The following is an 18,932-nucleotide window of genomic DNA, read 5'->3' on the forward strand; positions in this document are numbered from 1 at the left end:
GGCGGCTGAGGGAGGAACCACGACGACCGGCATGCTTTGCGGCGCGCTCCGCCCCCTGGAGAAAGGCTCCATCCGGGCCTTCCCGTCACGGCGGTGGGCGACTCGTCGCCATTACAGGCATCGGCGGCGGCGGCGCTGAGGCGGACAGGGCGGCTCCCCTCGGCCGCGGACTCTCCACCTCGCCACTCTCGAGGCGGCGGCGCAGGCCGGGCCTGGCTTGCGGAGGCCTCGCGGGCCCCCGCGCTCTCCCGAGGCCGCTCCCGGCCGCCTCTCTCTCTCTCGGCCCCGGAGCTTTGTGGGTGGCCGCGCGCCGGCCCGTCCTTTCCCTCGCCCGGGCGAAGCCGTGAAGAACATGTCGCCATGAGGGTGGCCGAGACTGCGCTGCGCCGACCCCGCCGCCGGGCCATGAGCCTGGGCCTCGGCCCCAGCCGCCAGCCGCCCTCCCGCCACCTCCGTAGCAGCGCTACCGCGCCCGCCTGCCAACGCCATGGACAAGAACAGCCCCTGCGCCGGACCCGGACCCGGACCCTCCTCCGCCACGGGCGGCAAAGGGCAGCAGCCCCGCTCTAACTCCGCCGGCCCGGCCGGGGGGGAATCCAAGCCCAAAGGGGGTAAGGCCGCGCTGGGGGGGCGGGGCGGCGCATACACAAACACACATGCACATGAACTCAATCTGTATAGTCTGGAGCAGTGTTTCCCAACCTTGGCATTCGCTGGCTGGGGAATTCTGGGAGTTGAGGTCCATATCTCTTCAAGTTGCCAAGGTTGGGAAACACTGGTCTGGAGGACAAAAGGGAAAGGGGGGACATGATAGAGACATTTCAATATGTTAAAGGGTTAAATAAGGATCAGGAGGGAAGTATTTTTAATAGGAAAGTGAACCCAAGAACAAGGGGACACAATCTGAGGTTAATTGGGGGAAAGATCAGAAGCAACGTCAGAAAATATTCTTTGACTGAAAGAGGAGTAGATGCTTGGAACAAACTTCCAGTAGACGTGATTGGTCAATCCACAGTCACTTAATTGAAACATGCCTGGGATAAGCATAGATCCATCCTAAGATAAAATACAGGATATAGTATAAGGGCAGACTAGATGGACTAGGACAGGGGTAGGCAAAGTTGGCTCTTCTATAACATGGACTTCAAATCCCAGAATTCCTGAGCTAGCATGATTGGCTCAGGAATTCTGGAGTTGAAGTCCACAAGGCATAGGAGAGCCAACTTTGCCTACCCTTGGACTAGGAGGTCTTTTTCTGCCCTCAGTCTTCTATGTTTCTATATGAAAAGGAGATCCTGTGGCCTAGGGGTTAATTCTCTGCGGTACAATGCAGAGGCTGCAGGTTCGAATCCCAGTAAGGGTATGGCTAGCTGATGAGAGGAAACAACTTTGAAATAGATCTATACTAGTCTCCCTTCATTTTCAATTCAGCAAAAATATGTATGTACGTATATGTATATATATGTAAAGCATTTGTGTATAATTGTCTAATTTGAAGCATTAGAATAATGAAATCTGGCAACTGAGCAAATAATCCAATGTTAATAAAAATTTTGTTAGTCTGGAAAGGGATCCTCCTGATTTTGAGCCACCATAGACCAACCCGGTTTTCTTCCTAAGTGATTCTAAGGATAAATACTAATAAGAGTAATCCTTTCCTGCTGTTGGTAAATGTAGTCACATTATTTAGTACATTATTAGTACAATATTTGTTTTATGTCAGCACAAGAGTTGGAAAATTATAGTTTTTTAAAGATCAAAATGTCTTCAGTTAGCAAGATCTTTAAATAAAGATATTTGGTTTTACCCTCAAGTCATGAAACTTCTATGCGGTAGAGTTCTCTAGATCAGGAGTCTCCAACCGTGGCCACTTTAAGACTTCTGGATTTCAGCTCCCAGAATCATGCAGCCAGTTCACAAGTCTTAAAAATGGCCAAGTTTGGAGACCCTTGCGCTACAGCAGGGGTAGACAAAGTTGGCTCTTCTATAATTTGTGGACTTCAACTCCCAGAATTCCTGAGACAATCATGCTAGCTCAGGAATTCTGGGATTTGAAGTCCACATGTCATAGAAGAGCCAACTTTACCTACTCCTGCGTTGGAGCCAAGTCCAAGCAGCCGCAACCGCTTCCTGGGTAGTTACAACCTGTGGAGCCGATCCTGGCTATAGCGTGAACCTTTGAATCTTGCACATCAATATAGGCAACCACCTGCCGAAAGCCAATGAGGGGCGGGGCTGACCCTTGTTCTTTTAAGAGACTTTCATGTCAAGTTGCTGCCAGCACCAGGTTGGATCTTGGCTTTGCCAAAGAATGGAGCAAGAGGCAGGGAGCATTGCAAGATTTTATGAATCTCAATTTCTCCAGTTTTTGTTTTTTAACAAAACAACAGTTGTCATTTGGGAGGATAGGAGCTTCTTTTCATAGTGACCACAGGGGAAGCCTGCTTAGGAACGACTTTTGTAATCAGTTGTGTAGCAAATATATAAAATGGAGATAACATATAGCATTTTAAAAAGCCTAAGCAAATATGCCCGTGGAATTTGCCGTTTTGCCCGATAAAGATCAAAATGTAATTAAAAAGCCCAATATTTATTAAACATTAGCAACCTTTAAAGGAGGTGAAACTATTTGGACAGATGGCATCTGTAAGTCTTCACTCCAATAACATTTGGTGGCAGTGTTGATGATGATGATCAGTGAGGCATCCTTGTCTCCATTATTCTTGATGCAGTTGTTGTTCTGTCACAAACTGCCAATTGTCTTAGACAAAACACTCCTTTGCCCTGGAGGCACCATCCATTTTGCAGAGCTAGAAAAACAAACACCCATGAGTTGAGCCTATCTGCCTCCACACTTCCCCACCTTTTTCTTTGGAGTGGTATGGAAGTAGTTTGACCGCATCAGTTGCCAGAGGGTGGATAAGCTTCAAACTAGAGGTGTCATTTGGAATACCATGTCTATTTACTTCCAGAAATGGCATGGTCTAAAGCAGGGTGCTTAGATCTGGCCCCTGAGGCTGCCGTGGAAACAGCTAAGGTCCAGCCTGTGGTGCTTCTGCCAGCAAAAATGGAGCTTGAGAGTTCTGTTTTCAGCTGCAGTGGTTTTCTGCAACCTTTTGCCAGGAGAAACGTAGCTCAGGGGAACTCCATTTTCACTGGTAGAGGGCTGCAGGAGGCAATCACAGCCAAAAATGGAGCTCGCAAAGATCGCATGCAGCCCCCTGAGCTCTGTTTTCACTGGCAGTGGGCTGCAGTCGTGGCCGAAAATGGAGCTCGGGAGCCCATTTTCACTTAGGCCACAGGTGTCCCTGATTCGAGTGAAATCAAGATAGCCACGCCTCTTCCCCCCCCCCCCCCGATCTTGAGGTCTATCCTGACGTGATCCTCAATGATGCAAACCCATAATGAAATCAAGTTTGACACCCCTGGTCTAAGGGCAGGTTTGGCATATTCTGGAGACAACTAAAACATTGTGGAATATTTTGTTCCCATATCAAAATATTTTGATCATCTCTACTATAAATAGCAAGGATGCTATATTTGAAATTTAATCTAGACAGCACCACCCTCATTTTAGTTACGTTAAAAACCTAAGTTTTTAGGTTTTAACCAGATTGATTCTGGTTAATTTTTTGGGGACTATAAGAAATGTCAGTGTAGTTTAGAGGAGGAGATTGGGGAAAAAACCTTGGAAAGAAGCAGTGGAAGCCAATATAATAATAATAATAATAATAATAATAATAATAATAATAATCATGAAGTCATCAATTGAACTAAATTCAGGGGCTCCCCATTATTAAACAAATCTCATAGTTCATGTAGAAATCATTCATTAACTCCTGCTTTTTTCATGGGCAGGAATATTTTGCTCAGGTTTCAGTGGTAAAAGAAAGTTCATGAGTCCTTGAGAAATGTCCAGTATTGTGACCTGTTGTGTAATCTGAGTGTCATCCATGTCATTTTAACAGAGAGAATCTGGCTAAAAAACAACGCAAAGAAGGCTGTGAGCCAACATTTCAGTGGCCTCACTGGAAAAACTATGTGTAGTTTTAGATATGGTAACAGTTGTGGCTCTTTCAGCACCAATCACCACAACCAAATGTTTTCCTGTATGTACCTGCAGATTATTAGGCAGCCTGTCCCATATTCACCTGGCATTCACCTGTGCAGCAGAGAATCCATTGTTCCATCAATGATCAAGCTGTCTAGATCCAAATATTTCTGCTGGCAAACTTCACATCTGAAATGTGGTGCAACAGTGTTTTGTGTTCTCCTAAGCCTAAGATTTCTCATTAGTGTCTTAAAGAACCATTGTAATCTCATTTGTCCTTTGAACATTGTTCCAGTTGCCTTCTATGTCATCCATGTGGTCCTTGACAAACTTGAGATGGGCAGTCCAAAAGTTTTCCCCCCAACCCCCCAAAAAACAACGGAACTTTCTTGTTTCCCTTTGAAAAAGTTTCACTTCTCATCCGAGAAGCTTCTTCAGTTCTAATAGGCAGAAGAGTAAATTTGCAGAATGCGATCCTTCCCTCGTATTCTCCTGGACTTCTAGCTCTTTCTTATTCAATACTTTCCTTATGGTAGACACATAGACTGACATCAAGCAGCCCAAAAGTACCTGCAGTTTCATTGCCATTATTCTTTGAACCCTCCTGGAGTGTTAATATGCTTCATCATATTGGGTGATTTGTTATTGGACAAGTAATGTTGCATTTTCTTCATTTGTAATCTTGCCTGCTTGATGATGATGATGATGATGATGATGATGATGACAATGGTTATGTGAGTTCTTCTAGCCTCTTTTTCTGAGTTAGTCCGTTCTTTTGACTGGAGTGGTATTCATTCCCACAGAGCAGATTCATGAAGCAGACAAGTGCTAGCAACCAGTTATGGTTAGGTTTGGGTTTTTCTTAATGAAGAATGCCACCTGAGTATCATCTCACCGATTTAAACATCTGACTCAACATTTTGGTATAAGAAAGCCTCAAGTCATGGAGCACCCACAACTTCTGAGGGCAACCTCTAGTCCACTGGTGAATTGTTCTTATTATTAGGAAATTTCTCTTTAGTTCTAGGTTGCTTCTCTCTTTGATTAGCTTCCATCCATTGGTTCTTGTCTTCCTTCTGGTGCTTTGGAAAACAGTTTGATTCCCCCTTGTTTGCGGCAGACCTCCTGCTATCATGTCATCTCTTTTCACTAAGCTAGACAAACCCAATGTCTGTAACCATTCTTCAAATATTTTCGCTTCCAGCCCCTTAATCATCTTCGTTGCTCTTTTCTGCACTCTTTCCAGAGTCTACATTTTTTATATATTATATGTGGACCAAAGCAGGGTGCTATAGTAGTCTTACTAAGGCTTTATAAAGTGGTACTAATAGTTCCGATAATTTTGAGTATATACCTTATTAAGTGAACCTAGGACTGTGTTGGCTTTTTTGGCTGCTGCTGCACACTGCTGGCTCATTTTTAAGTGACTGTCCACTTGGACTCCAGGATCCCTTTCACAGGTATTGAGCCAGGTGTCACCTATTCCGTACCTGTACATTTGATTTTTCTTGCTTAAGTGCAAAACCTTACTTTTCTGCCTATTAAATTTCATTTTGTTAGATAGGGCCCCGTGTTCAAGTCTTTAGCGATCCATCTGGATCTTTTCCTATTTTCTGTGGGCTTGGGTATTCCTGCCAACTAACTGGGCAGCTATCAAGATTAAATGGACTGTAATTCATCCAAATGGGACTTTATTCCTCCTGACCCAAATGCCTGGGGAAACTTGTAAAAGCCTGCAGGTCAATTGGATCTGGAGATCACTCCACCAAAAAAAAAAGGCTATTGAAGGTATCAAAGAATATACAGCTTTAATTTTTTGTGTGCCTGTAAGTCACTGTTGACTCCTGGCCTCCCAATTTCTTGCTTTTTACTTTACCCACTGGACCAGACTACCTTATAGAATATCTTTACCAACAGCTCTTAGGTGACCTTCTAGGTCACAACAGTGCAGAATGGTTTTGTAGAGTCCACAAGCTTCCATCATTACAGAAGGCGACATTCATTTTCACCAACTATTTTTAACTAATCGTTCGTTGTAGCAAATGGAGGCTCTTTGTAGATAAAAGCTTTACTTAGAAAGTGCTGTTTTAGCTTATGACAGCCGTGTGTGCAGTCATTGATTAAGTCCTAATCTGAACAGAGCAATGGTGCTGAGGGTGCTGACACTACCTTCACATTCTGCAAAGCCTGGGTACTGCAGCTACAGAATTGCCTAGCAGTTACCAAATGCTTTGGTATACAGTAATCCCTCGCTACTTCACGGTTCATCTTTCATGGATTCGCTATTTCACGGGTTTTCAAAAGGGGCTTAAATCCATTAAATCCATTAAAATTTTTAAATCCATTAAAAATTCATAAAATTCTTCTATAGTACTACTGTACTCTATTAAAGAAACTGGTAGGATATCACATGTAGTTCCAGCTGAGAAACATTATAGAATGACTGTTTAATGCAAAGGGTGGGTTTTAAAAGTACAAATATTCCTTAAATACCTAAAAATATATATCTCCTCTACTTCACAGAAATTTGTTTTTCACGGGTGGTCTTGGAACGCATCCCCCGCGAAAAACAAGGGATCACTGTATATATATTTCACGAGTCAAAAAGAGGGCTGTGAAGATATTTGCTGACCCCTCACATCCTGGACATAAACTGTTTCAACTCCTACCCTCAAAACATCGCTACAGAGCACTGCACACCAAGACAACTAGACACAAGAACAGTTTTTTTCCTGAATGCCATCATTCTACTAAACAAATAATTCCCTCAAAACTGTCAAACTTTTTACTAACTCTGCACTTCTATTTCTACTAGTTTTTCCTCATCATTCCTATCATCCTTTTCATCCCACTTAGGACTGTATGACTGTAACTTGTTGCTTGTGTTCTAAGATTCTTATTAATATGGATTGTTTATTTATTTATTTATTTATTCATTTATTCGTTCGTTCATTCATTCATTCATTCATTTATTCATTCATTCTTTTATGCTGCCCTTCTCCTTAGACTCAGGGCGGCTTACAACATGTCAGCAATAGCACTTTCCAACAGAGCCAGCCTATTGCCCCCACAATCCGGGTCCTTATTTTACCCACCTCGGAAGGATGGAAGGCTGAGTCAATCTTGAGCCGATGATGAGATTTGAACCGCTGACCTTCAGATCTACAGTCGGCTTCAGTGGCCTGCAGTACAGCACTCTACCTCCTGTGCCACCCCGGCTCAATTCATTGCTTATTTGACCCCTGTGACAGTCATTAAGTGTTGTACCACATGATTCTTGACAAATCTATATTTTCTTTTATATACACTGAGAGCATATGCACCAACAAATTCCTTGTGTATCCAATCACACTTGGCCAATAAAGAATTCTATTCTATTGTTTACTATCCCATTCCATTCCATTCTATTCTATATTCAAGGACAATTATTAAACCCAGCTATGTGAGCTTTTGTGGGTGTACCTTGATACACTCATATCAAAGCTTCCTGCACTTGGTCTCCAGACACAATTCAAGTTGTTGGTTGCTTAGGATCAGATTATATACAGGTATGCATTCTACCAAATACTTTTCAGCAGCCCGTCAGAGCCCACAGAGTTGGTCTTCTCACAGTTCCTTCAGCCAGGCAATGTCAACTGGCAGGACCTTGTGGGAGGGTCTCCTCTGTGGCAGCTCCACTCCCCCCTGAGATCTGCACGATCCCCACCCTCCTGGCCTTCCGAAAGGCGGTAAAAACATGGCTTTTTTGGCAGGCCTGGAGCTGGTGAATGGTTCCATTTTGTCCGAGTGAATGGATGAGTGGTTTAAATTAAGGATTCTTAAAATTGTTTTACTGTTTTTTATATTGCTGTTTGCTGCCCAGAGTCCATGAGGAGTTGGGCGGCCTACAAATCGCATAAATTCAAAACATTAATAAATAAAATAAAAAATAAAATTATACATGACAAATGTTTTAGCATAAAGACCTTTCCATAAAAGAGTAAAGTCACAAAAAACCAGTATAGTACCGTCCTTCCTAAGTTCTGATAATTTCCAGTCAATCATTCACTTTTTTAAAGGGAGAAGCTCCTTGGATGTTCTTAAAGTTTATAAGTAGAAAACTTCAAGTTCTCCTTTGTGACAAATGTACCTGTCACTTGTACATATAATTATTTCACACAGGGAGGAAATCTGTTTCCAACTGAGGAAATTTCTATTGCGGAGTTTTAAATTTTTATATCTTAGGGAATTTAATGTTGCTAACACAAGTAGTCCTCAACTTACAACATTTAATTTAATGACTGTTGAAAGTTTCAGCACAACTGAAAAAAAGCGACTTATGACCATTTTTCTACACTTACGACCATGGCAGCATCCCTCATGATTAAAATTTGAATGCTTGGCAAATAGTTCATATTTATGATAGTTGCAAGAAGTACCTGTACTCTGAGAGTTGAAGTCCACATGTCTTCAAGTTGCCAAGGTTAGAGACACCTGCTCTAGATAGGTGTTTGCTTGTGTTACCAGTCTGGCTATCACTTTGGCCCGATAGAAGTTACTTGCTCTGCTAGGAATTACTTGCTCTCCGGAACCGCCTGCTACCGCACGAATCCCAGCGACCGATAAGGTCTCACAGAGTTGGTCTTCTCCAGGTCCCGTCGACCAAACAGTGTCGTCTGGCGGGCCCCAGGGGAAGAGCCTTCTCTGTGGTGCCCCCGGCCCTCTGGAATCAACTTCCCCCAGAGATTAGAACTGCTCGCGCCCTCCTTGTCTTCTGTAAACTACTCAAAACCCACCTATACCGCCAGGCATGGGGGATTTGAGACATCTTTCCCCCAGGCTCCTTATAATTTATGTTTGGTATGTATGTGTTGTTTGGTTTTTTAAATTATGATAGGGTTTTTAGTTATTTTTAATATTAGATTTGTGCCATTATAATACAGTATTGCTTTTATCACTGTTGTGAGCCGCCCCGACTCTTCGGAGAGGGGCAGCATACAAATCTAATGAATTGAATTGAATTGAATTGCTTTTGACTGCTGAATGCTGAACTTTATTTTCCTTTATTGTTTATTTTAGAAGGGAAAAATACAAGTGGATCCAGACAGCGTTATCATCGTAAGAGAGAAACTTCCTATCCCAAAAATGAGACTTTCCCCAGCCAGTCCCGTCGCTCCTTTTCACAGAAAAGCAAAGCTTTTAACAAGATGCCCCCTCAGAGGGGGGAGCAGAACAGCGGCAGCAAATCTTTTAGCCTTTATTCTAATGGTGGAAGACGAGATGAGGTGAGCTCCTGCCTTCACTTGGACATTTACATATTTATTTATTTGATTTTTATGCTGCCCTTCTCCTTAGACTCAGGGCGGCTTACAACATGTTAGCAATAGCACTTTTTATCTTGAGTGAAGCAAAGATTCTGTCTTCTCTCTCTTTTCTGACACAATGGAAACTGTTAGTTTTCTTCTCTCATTAAAAATCTGAAATACAGATTAAAAATAAGAATCTAATTGAACCGAATAATAGTTTTTCCTGTGAGACCCAGTCCGTCAGGGCAACCAAGTCTATCCAAATTTGGATCGGAGCATACTGCTTTCGCCTTTCAGCCCAAAGCCAGGTGCCTTCGCAGGCAGTCGCTTTTGCTGCAAACTTTGTTGTCCCAGAAGTGACTGTATCGAACAAAAAAATAGTTTGTGTGGAAGCAACAGCCTGCGAAGACGCCTGGATTGGAGCTGAAAGATGAAAGCAGAAGCAGTATGCTCCGTCCAATACTTGGGTAGACCAGGTTGCCCTGGTCTCACCTGAAAAACACTGGTAGGGCTGATAAAGTGAGGGGAGCCCATGATGGCGAACCTATGGCACGGGAGCCACAGGTGGCATGCGAGCTGTTACCCTAGCTCAGCTCCAACGTGCATATGTGTGCTGGCCAGCTGATTTTTGGCTCACACAGAAGCTCTGGGAGGGCGTTATTGGCTTCCAGAGAGCCTCCGGGGGGGGGGATGGAGGAGAGTGTTTTTACCATCCTTCAGCTCCATGGAAGCCTTTGAAGTCTGGGGAGGGCAAAACACGAGCCTACTGGGCCCACCAGAAGTTGGAAAACAGGCCATTTCTGGCTCCCAGTGGGCCTCCGGGGGGGGGGGGGGGGAATAATAATAATAATAATAATAATAATAATAATAATTATTATTATTATTAATTAGATTGTATGCCGCCCCTCTCCGAAGACTCAGGGCGGCTCACAACAATAATAATAATAACAGTGTTACAATGGAAACAAATCTAATATTAAAAAATATCTTAATTCCCCCATGCCTGGCGACCTAGGTGGGTCTTTAGCAATTTACGAAAGTGAAGGAGGGTGTGGGCTGTTTTTGCCCTCCCCAGGCATTATGGGTGTTGGCACATGCGCATGTTCGATGGCGTACATGCACGCTCATTTGGCACCGGAGAGAAAAAAGGTTTGCCATCACTGACCTAGAGGTTAATTTATCTGCCTAATATGCAAGCGGCCTGGGTTCAAATCCCAGAAGGGTATGACTAGCTGATGGGAGCTAAACAACTTGAAATAGCTATACTAGTCTTCCTTTATTTCTTTGTTGGTAAAATTTAAATTTAACATAGTTGAATTGAATGTTCTTACCTTCATGTTTGGGTGGGTGTGGGAATCAATGATGCCCTATCATGAAAAAAAATAATGGCCAAATTACTTCTACAAATGTGCAAGAGGTTACTATGGATTATTTGCTTCTAAAAATCTCCAGAAAGAAAGGTTGGCGTTGGCATGTACATTTTTTTCTTAGTTCTATAAAATGTGCCAATTAAATATGGCAGGCCTGGGCATTTGCAGGTCACATCTGTCTTTTTGGCTGTTTCCATCCAGCCTGTGGAGTTCAAGAAAAATAAATGTTCAGCATTTCCTAGGTATATAAACTGTAGATGGTTAAGACTTTACCTTATGTCTAGGTGAGTTCATATTCAAGGATGATGGAGGCTCATTACAAGAAATGCATCTGATGGAAATGTTAACTCAAATGTTTAATTCTTGAATGAATCAATTAAAACTGGGGATTGGCTGTAGAGGTTGCTTCTATTTGTATATTTTAAAAAATTACAAGTCCGTCTTAACCTATACTTTAAGGCAGAGGTCTTCAAACTTGGCAACTATGCTGGCTGGAGAATTCTGGGAGTTGAAGTCCACCAGTCTTAAAGTTGCCAAGTTTGAAGACCCATGCTTTAAGAGATGTATAAGCAGTTTTCCAGATCATGACCTTTGAAAGCAAAATATTTTTAAAAGAGTTTTGATGATAATATAGAAAATAATGTTAGGGAAAAGTTCTTTTCCATGTGAATCATCTGCTATCTGATGTAAAAGGCTACATAAAAATAAAGCCTTGGCTTATAATAAAGCTTTCTTTAATTTGAGCTCTGTTCCTATATGCAAAATCTATATGATATCTTTGGCAAAAGTAAAGCTATAGTTTCCTTTTCCCCTCTTCCAAGAGATTGTTCCAAAGTTCTGGCCTAATGTTCAACTTCCTGGTAAAAATAACGGTCTTTGTATGGCATTGGACTTGGTTTTTTTTAATTGAAACTCCTGTAAACTAAATTGTCTGTTTTCTCAGGTAGCAGAAACTCAACGGGCAGAGTTCAGCCCTGCCCAATTCTCCGGCCCCAAGAAGATTAATCTGAACCACCTGTTGAATTTTACCTTTGAACCTCGTGGCCACACTAGCCATTTCGATGGGAGCAGCCACGGCACTTGGGGAAAAAGAAACAGATGGGAAAACAAACCTTTCAGCAAGGAGCTTTTCCTTCAGGCCAAGTGAGTGTGAGCTCCGTCTGGATCACAAATATCTGAGGGAGAATTTAATCAAGTTCTGTGCTATTCCAACCTGTTGCTTTCAGCTGCTGTTTTGAACTTTTTTATTCTCCATGTAAACACTTCCTTGGATTCACCGTATATTTTACATTTGAAGTTATATTGATAATTTGACTCTCATTGTCCTGTTGTATTTGAAACGCATTTAAATTGCTGCTTGCATCTGAATTCATTCCAGGCAGAGAAAGAGAAAAGTATTAATGAAGTGAATTGAAGACCAATTTTGTCCAATACAACACAGCTTTATGAAATTGTCAATGCCAAGGTCTAACATGCGTTATTTTATTTGTAGAAATAATTAGTGAACGCAGTTCTGGTTAATTGAGAGCATTCCTTGGAAGGTCAAAAAGCAGATACTGTACTTTCCAATTTTCTCTCCTTGATACAATTGATTTCTGAGAGTGCTGCATGTCCTTGGATTGCAGTTATTATTTATTTATTTATTTATTTATTTGATTGATTGATTGATTGATTGATTTTTATGCCACCCTTCTCCTTAGACTCAAGGCGGCTTACAACATGTTAGCAATAGCACTTTTTAACAGAACCGGCATGTTGCCCCCACAATCCGGGTCCTCATTTTACCCACCTCGGAAGGACGGAAGGCTGAGTCAACCTTGAGCCGGTGATAAGATTTGAACCACTGGACCTGCAGATCTACAGTCAGCTTCAGTGGCCTGCAGTACAGCACTCTACCTGCTACGCCACCCTGACTCTTAGAATAATGGACAAAATAAATTGTGTTGTTTTAAGATTGTTGTAGATAATTGTCAACAGTTACTTAAACTGAACCTGTCTTCCTGGATCATTTCTCTATACCGGTAATCAGTTTCAGGTGATGGTTATGAGTTTTTAGTTCTAAATCCCTCACATTCTTTGCAGCTGCCAGTTTGTAGTGCGTGATGATCAGGACTACACGGTTCACTTCACTGATCCAGATACCTTGGTCAACTGGGATTTTGTGGAACAAGTGGTTAGTATCTTTTATAATAGCCTAGGAATGGGGGGTGGGGGGTGGGAGAGGCCCCAATTTTATGGTTCTATGTTTCCACCTCATGTAAATTGGTCATTTCTTCTTTCTGAACTAACCAATCCCTTGCTTAACTTTTATTGGCGTTAAATAATTTGTGACAAGAACCAAGAAATGGTATCTTAACATGTTGTTAACATATTCTACAGTGGGATTGGGTTTAGCCTGCTTTATGCTAGAAAGGCAATTGCAGGGGAGAAAATTTAAGTTTTTCTCCATGGTCCAAGCAATTTGATAGTGGGAGGGAAAATCTCAGATTGTGGGGGCTGCTTTTCTCTAGAACTTCATATAGAACCTGGACAGTCACTTCACAGGAATGATGTTCTTATGTTTTCTCCATTGAAATGCCTAATCCGGGCAGGTGCTAGAATCACAATCCTCAGTGCTACTGAGAGAAACCTGTTTTTAAAAATAACTATAAATCAGACAGCCACCTTCTTTATTGTGTTCATGACTGGGCATTTGAATAGTCAGTTCCCCACATCATGGTTTAATACACTGCTAAAAAAATAAAAATAAAGGGAACACTCAAATAACACCTCCTAGATCTGATGAAATATTCTCATTGAATACTTTGTTTTCTGCAAAGTTGAATGTGCTGACAACAAAATGAAATTGATTGTCAATCAGTGTTGCTTCCTAAGTGGACAGTTTGCTTTCACAGAAGTTTGATTTACTTGGAGTTATATTGTATTGTTCAAGTGTTCCCTTTATTTTTTTTGAGCAGTATATCTTTTGCTCTTTAAAGAAGATCACCTTTTGAGAGTTCAGTTTTACCAATGGGATTCTGTTGCACCATTTTCAGCGGATTTACAGTCATGAAGTGCCCTCCTGCCCAATATGCTTATACCCACCCACCGCTGCCAAGATCACTCGCTGCGGGCACATCTTCTGCTGGGCCTGCATCCTGCACTATCTCTCCCTGAGTGAGAAGACCTGGAGCAAGTGCCCCATCTGCTACGGCTCTATCCACAGGAAGGACCTCAAAAGGTACAGAGGTTTGCCCTGAAGGAGGCATCCTTTTCCTCCTGTGCCAACTCAGCTGCCATTGACCTCTTGGGTGTTTGTGTGTTGTGTTTCTCTCCCTCCTCCCCTTCCAGTGTTGTGGCTCTAGAAACCCATCAGTATGCAATCGGCGATACAATCACAATGCAGCTCATGGAGCGGAAGAAAGGAGCCTTGATAGCACTGCCAAAGTCAGCACTCGCCCATGTGGAGCAGCCGATTCACCTGCGGGGTAAGAGCGTCACTCTTATAAGCTGTAGAGTAATCGGGTCAACAGATAAGTTGGCACTATTTATGACATTTGATAAACTCATAGATGAACTTATTTTTTCTTTCTTTCTTCTTCTTTTGTTTATTTTTAATTTTTTTCCTTCTCTCTTTCTCCCCCCTTTCTTTCTTTTTCTTTCTCTCTTTAACTCTTCCTCTTTATTTTCTTCCCTTATGTAAGTGTGCATTTTGTTTTGTAACTGCATGCTCTAAATTCATATAAATTTGTACTAATATTTACATAGTCCTTTTGCTTTCTGCTTCCCCTCCCCTATTTATCTTCAATAAAGATTATATTTTATTTAAAAAAAAAGAGTGTCACTTGCCTCCAGAAGCGCTGGGGGCTCCATCACTAGAGGCATTTAAGAAGAGACCGGAGAACCACCTGTCTGGAAGGGTAGAGGGGCTCCTGCTTGGGCATGCATGGTATAGGGCAGGGGTGTCAAACTGGATTTCTTTGAGGGCCGGATCACCATTGGAGATCTCCAAGGAGAGGGCGGTAGCAGGGGGAAGGGCAGATGCCTCCTGCAGCACCCTGCCAGACAAAACAGGGCGTGGGGATCCACACGCTGCCCCCCTGCACCTCATTTTTGCCCTCCATATCCTCCTGCAGCACTCTGCCAGCTGAAAACAGGTCATGTGGCCCGTTTTCGGCCAGCAGACTGTTGCAGGGGGCTGTTGAGGGTGAAAACAAGATGCAGGGGGTGCACATCGCCTGTTTTAGTCACCAGAGGCACTGTAGGGCGGTCCTTTTATGCTTCCAGGACGGTTTAAGCACCCAGCCGGCCTGATTCAGGCTTTGTGTTTGACACCCCTGGCATCAGTTCTCATGCTTGAGCAAGAGGTTGGACTAGACGCAGGGATAGGCAAAGTTGGCTCCTCCATGAGGTGTGGACTTCAACTCCCAGAATTCCTGAGCCAATCATACTAGCTCAGGAATTCTGGGAGCTGAAGTCCACATGTCATAAAAGAGCCACCTTTGCCAACCTCTGGACTAGAGGACCTCCAAGCTACCTCCCAGCTCTATTCTGATTGAATAGCATAGGGCAGTGATGGTGAATCTTTTTGGCACTAAGTGCACATGCGCAGATGCCAGAGCGCTGGAAACCCAAAGACAAGGCCACCCCTTCATTTTTCCTGGGGTGTCAACTGGTCTTCATGCGCATTGGAGTGCCGGGATTCTGAAGACAAGGTGACCAGTGCGGGCATGTGCACTGGCCAACTGGTCTTTGGGTTTCCAGTGCTCTGGCACGTGTAAGTCCAGCTGCAGATGCCAGAAACCGGAAGAGCAGCTGGTGACGGCATGTGTGGCCTCAAGAGAGGGCACACATGCCATGAGTTCATCATCACGGGTATAGCGTCTCCTTCTTGAGCCAGGGGTTGGACTAGAAGACCTCCAAGGTCCCTTCCAACTCTATTATTCTATTTTCTATGTTGAGGATTCAAGGGTCTTGTGAATGGAGATTGATTTGAGTTCTGCAAACCTGAGCTAAGCGCAGAATGAAGCCCAATTGCTTCCAGAGCTACTTTATCTCTTGTGAATCTTATTAAAAGGGACAGCTCCAATTCCATTCAGAACTGTTGCTCTACAGTGGGCCAGTCTGTGCATTACTGAAAACCAATCCCTGCCCTCTAAAGACACCACACAGACTCTGATTGGACAGCCTGGAAACCAACTAGAGGTTATTTGTAATGGTGCAGAAGTTCTTCATTGTAAACCTTAATTATTTTGTCATTGGGGGCAAAGTTTTTAATGAAACTCCTTAAGAGTCTGAAGTGCATTGTGGTGGTGGGAGGGCTTGATGTCCATTAGATCCAATGTAACGTTTGTTGCAATGTCTAACTCTTTCTTCATGCAGATAAGCCACACAGCCAGTATTCAAAGCTGCTTCTGGCCTCTGAGGCTCAGGTCCTCCAGCAAGTAATCTTGGAGGAAAAGATGGCCCTTCTGCATCAGTACGAGGAGGAAAAACATACCCCCGAAGCATGTTTCATTGAAGCAGCCCTGCAGGAACTGAAGGTGGAGAACCCTTTAAACTTTGGAATTCATGTGCGGAGAGGAATTGGAAATCAGTGTAATGTTGTACTTGTAGAATGGTAGTTGTTGGCTTGGAACACTTTCTTGTACAGGCCCCTGTTTTAATGCAGTTGGGATTTTCTTTAGAGTAGCTTGTATATTTCCAGTTTACACACACTGTGTTATTTTACAGCAAGGGTCCCCAAACTTAGCAACTTTAAGACTTGTGGACTTCAACTATGCTGGCTGTAGAATTCTGGGAGTTAAAGTCCACAAGTCTTAGTTGCCAAGTTTGAAGACTTGGATTAGATTTACATTTATACAGTTCTAAAACCACCTAATCGGTTTCCCTTCTAGGATCGTGAAGGCCACTTGATGTGTGACGGTGATGTTCCTGGTGTCACTGCAGCTGTGGAAAAACTCGTCATGACAGAAGCTTCTGAGAAAGAAACTCCGGCGGCACCGCAGGAGGAAAAGGTGAGTACTTGTACCATCTTCAATTGCATTTCATCCACCTTCAGAAGCTGTCCAGGGGAACAGGAAGAGGCTTCCTAGAATGAATTGGGACAAGAGCAACTTATACGTGAGGGTAACGACTCTTGGAGTTGGTTCCATCCACTTCTGGATGCTGCATTTTGAAAGATTGCTGAGAATTGGGATAGAAGGATTCATAGTGAAGAAATTCCAATCTAGAGGACATCCAGAAAAGAGCAACAAACTCTGGCAGTTGTGTGTTGAGATTGGGGGCCAGGGGGACGTTAGTGATCACCAAATTAGATGCTTTCCTGTAAACATCTGTTTCTTCCCTGTTGTGGCCAGACATTGGAGAGACATTGTGCCGCCTCTGTGTTGGTTGAGGCAGGCATGATTCCCTTGGGTACCATTTGTTGGGGGTCAGGGGAAAGGGAGGGTCTTGCCTTTCTTCTCAAGATCCCCATGGACAATTGGTGGGCCACAGAATGCTGGACTCGATGGGCTTTGGCCTGATTCAGCATGGCTCTTCTTATGTTGTTAGTTCCCTGCTCACAAAGGACGTGGGTTTTTAAAACACGGGTGGATGATCCTTTCTGCCTAAAGGCCTCCTGCTATTTTGATTAGCACCGAGCAGCCCATGAGCTGGAAGAGCAGAGGTGGGCTGCTAAAGTGGAATGGTGACGTGTCAGGGTGTCCAGAAAACCTGGAAAACAGGGAAATCAGGGAATTATCAGGGAGATCGGTGGTTCGGGAACTAGCTATATTAATAGGATTTTTTATATATGTATATTGTATATGTTTTGATATGTTGTGAGCCGCCCCGAGTCCTTGGAGAGGGGTGTCATACAAATCCAATAAATAAATATATAATTAATATAATATAATATAATATAATATAATAAATATCAGGGAATTTGTGGAAAAAACGGGAATAAAGCAGGGGGAAAAACCAAACTATTAAAATGTTTAAAAGTCTGAAAAAATCATGTAAAAAAAAAAGAAGATTGTGCTGCCTGGCCGAGTCAAGCAAAAATGAGCATAATTGATAACAACTTGCTTCCTCAGCTACCAATATTTCTCCATGGCTTAGCCGTTTGGTATGACATCATCTACGACCGTGCCTTAACTAGATTGCAAGTTACAGGGAAATGTCGGGGAATTTCAAAATGCCTTTTCCCCCCGGACACCCTGCGTGTGCTCACCCTCGTGGCTCTGAGTGCTAGCGGAGTCCAGCGCAATTCTGCTACTGCAGCTGTGCAGGTAGCAGAACCGCGGCTGGAGACACAGGTGCGCCCGTGTTTTGGGCGCAGTTTTTTGCTTCCGTGCGCACAGAGGCAAAAATCTGCACTGAAACACAGGTGCACCTACGCCTCCATGCACGATTCTGCTACCTGCCCAGATGCAGTAACATAATTGCGCTGGACTCCGCTAGCACTCAGCCACGGGGGCTAGCACACGTCACCCTTCCACCTTAGTAACCCACCTCTGAGGACATAAGAAGAGCCCTGCTGAATCAGGCCAAAGCCCACTGAGTCCACCAATTGTACATGGGGATCTTGAGTAGAAAGAGAAGGCAAGACCCTCCCTTTCCCTTGACCCCCAACAAATGGGACCCAAGGGAACCCTGCCTACCTCAACGAACATAGAGGTGGCACTTGGACATCTGTTTCAATAACCCCTGATACACTTGGCATCCATGAATCTGTCTAATCCTGCCTTGAAGCTATCAAGGCTGACAGCTGTCATGACCTCTTCTGGAAGTGAATTCCATGAACCAATGACCCTCTGGGTGAAGAAATATTTCCCTTTATTTGTCCTCACTTTCTTACATATGATCTTTAGGGAGTGCCCTCTTGTCCTAGTATTGTGTGATAAAGGGGAAAAAATTTCTATCCCATGCATGATTTTATACACTTCGCTCAATGGCTTTATTAATTTCAGGTTGATAATCCAACTTGTAGATAAAGACTGCATGGCACTTGTTGCTGCCACTACCTTGAGATAGATCTTATAAAATCATCAAGATGTTGAGACTCTAGAAAGAGTGTACAGAAGGATGCCCGAGGAAGCCTCTCTAGGATCTTCTCTGCTTCTCTTGTTGGTGGCCTGAGTGCAGTGGTGGTGAGAGCAGGGCAAGAGGGCCAGGACGTGAGGCCACCAGGCCGTTTGTCCACCCAGAGACTCCCCGAGAACACTTGTCTCCTGAGGCCATTTTGTAAGCAGTTTCTACCCG

The 18,932-nt window shown here is 43.4% G+C and overlaps 1 protein-coding gene across 5 annotated transcripts in view; it reads left to right on the forward strand.

Moving 5' to 3' along the window:
* RNF10 (ring finger protein 10) overlaps positions 1 to 18,932 on the forward strand; it is a 34,446-nt gene continuing 15,514 nt past the window's right edge. For 3 of the 5 annotated variants that reach the window (XR_011559952.1, XR_011559953.1, XM_070762272.1), the window contains exons 1-8: positions 49 to 611; positions 9,110 to 9,315; positions 11,650 to 11,849; positions 12,789 to 12,879; positions 13,742 to 13,926; positions 14,037 to 14,173; positions 16,068 to 16,228; positions 16,583 to 16,702. Coding sequence is in view for 2 of the 5 variants with exons in the window: in XM_070762272.1 (XP_070618373.1) it covers positions 488 to 611; positions 9,110 to 9,315; positions 11,650 to 11,849; positions 12,789 to 12,879; positions 13,742 to 13,926; positions 14,037 to 14,173; positions 16,068 to 16,228; positions 16,583 to 16,702 (1,224 nt within the window). In the remaining 3 variants the exon portion in view is untranslated. Of the gene's footprint in view, positions 612 to 9,109; positions 9,316 to 11,649; positions 11,850 to 12,788; positions 12,880 to 13,741; positions 13,927 to 14,036; positions 14,174 to 16,067; positions 16,229 to 16,582; positions 16,703 to 18,932 lie in introns of all 5 variants that reach the window. The other 2 variants (XR_011559951.1, XM_070762271.1) reach the window with 1 other exon arrangement.

This window comes from Erythrolamprus reginae, chromosome 10 (genome assembly GCF_031021105.1).
Source record: "Erythrolamprus reginae isolate rEryReg1 chromosome 10, rEryReg1.hap1, whole genome shotgun sequence".
Taxonomy (NCBI): Eukaryota; Metazoa; Chordata; class Lepidosauria; order Squamata; family Dipsadidae; genus Erythrolamprus; species Erythrolamprus reginae.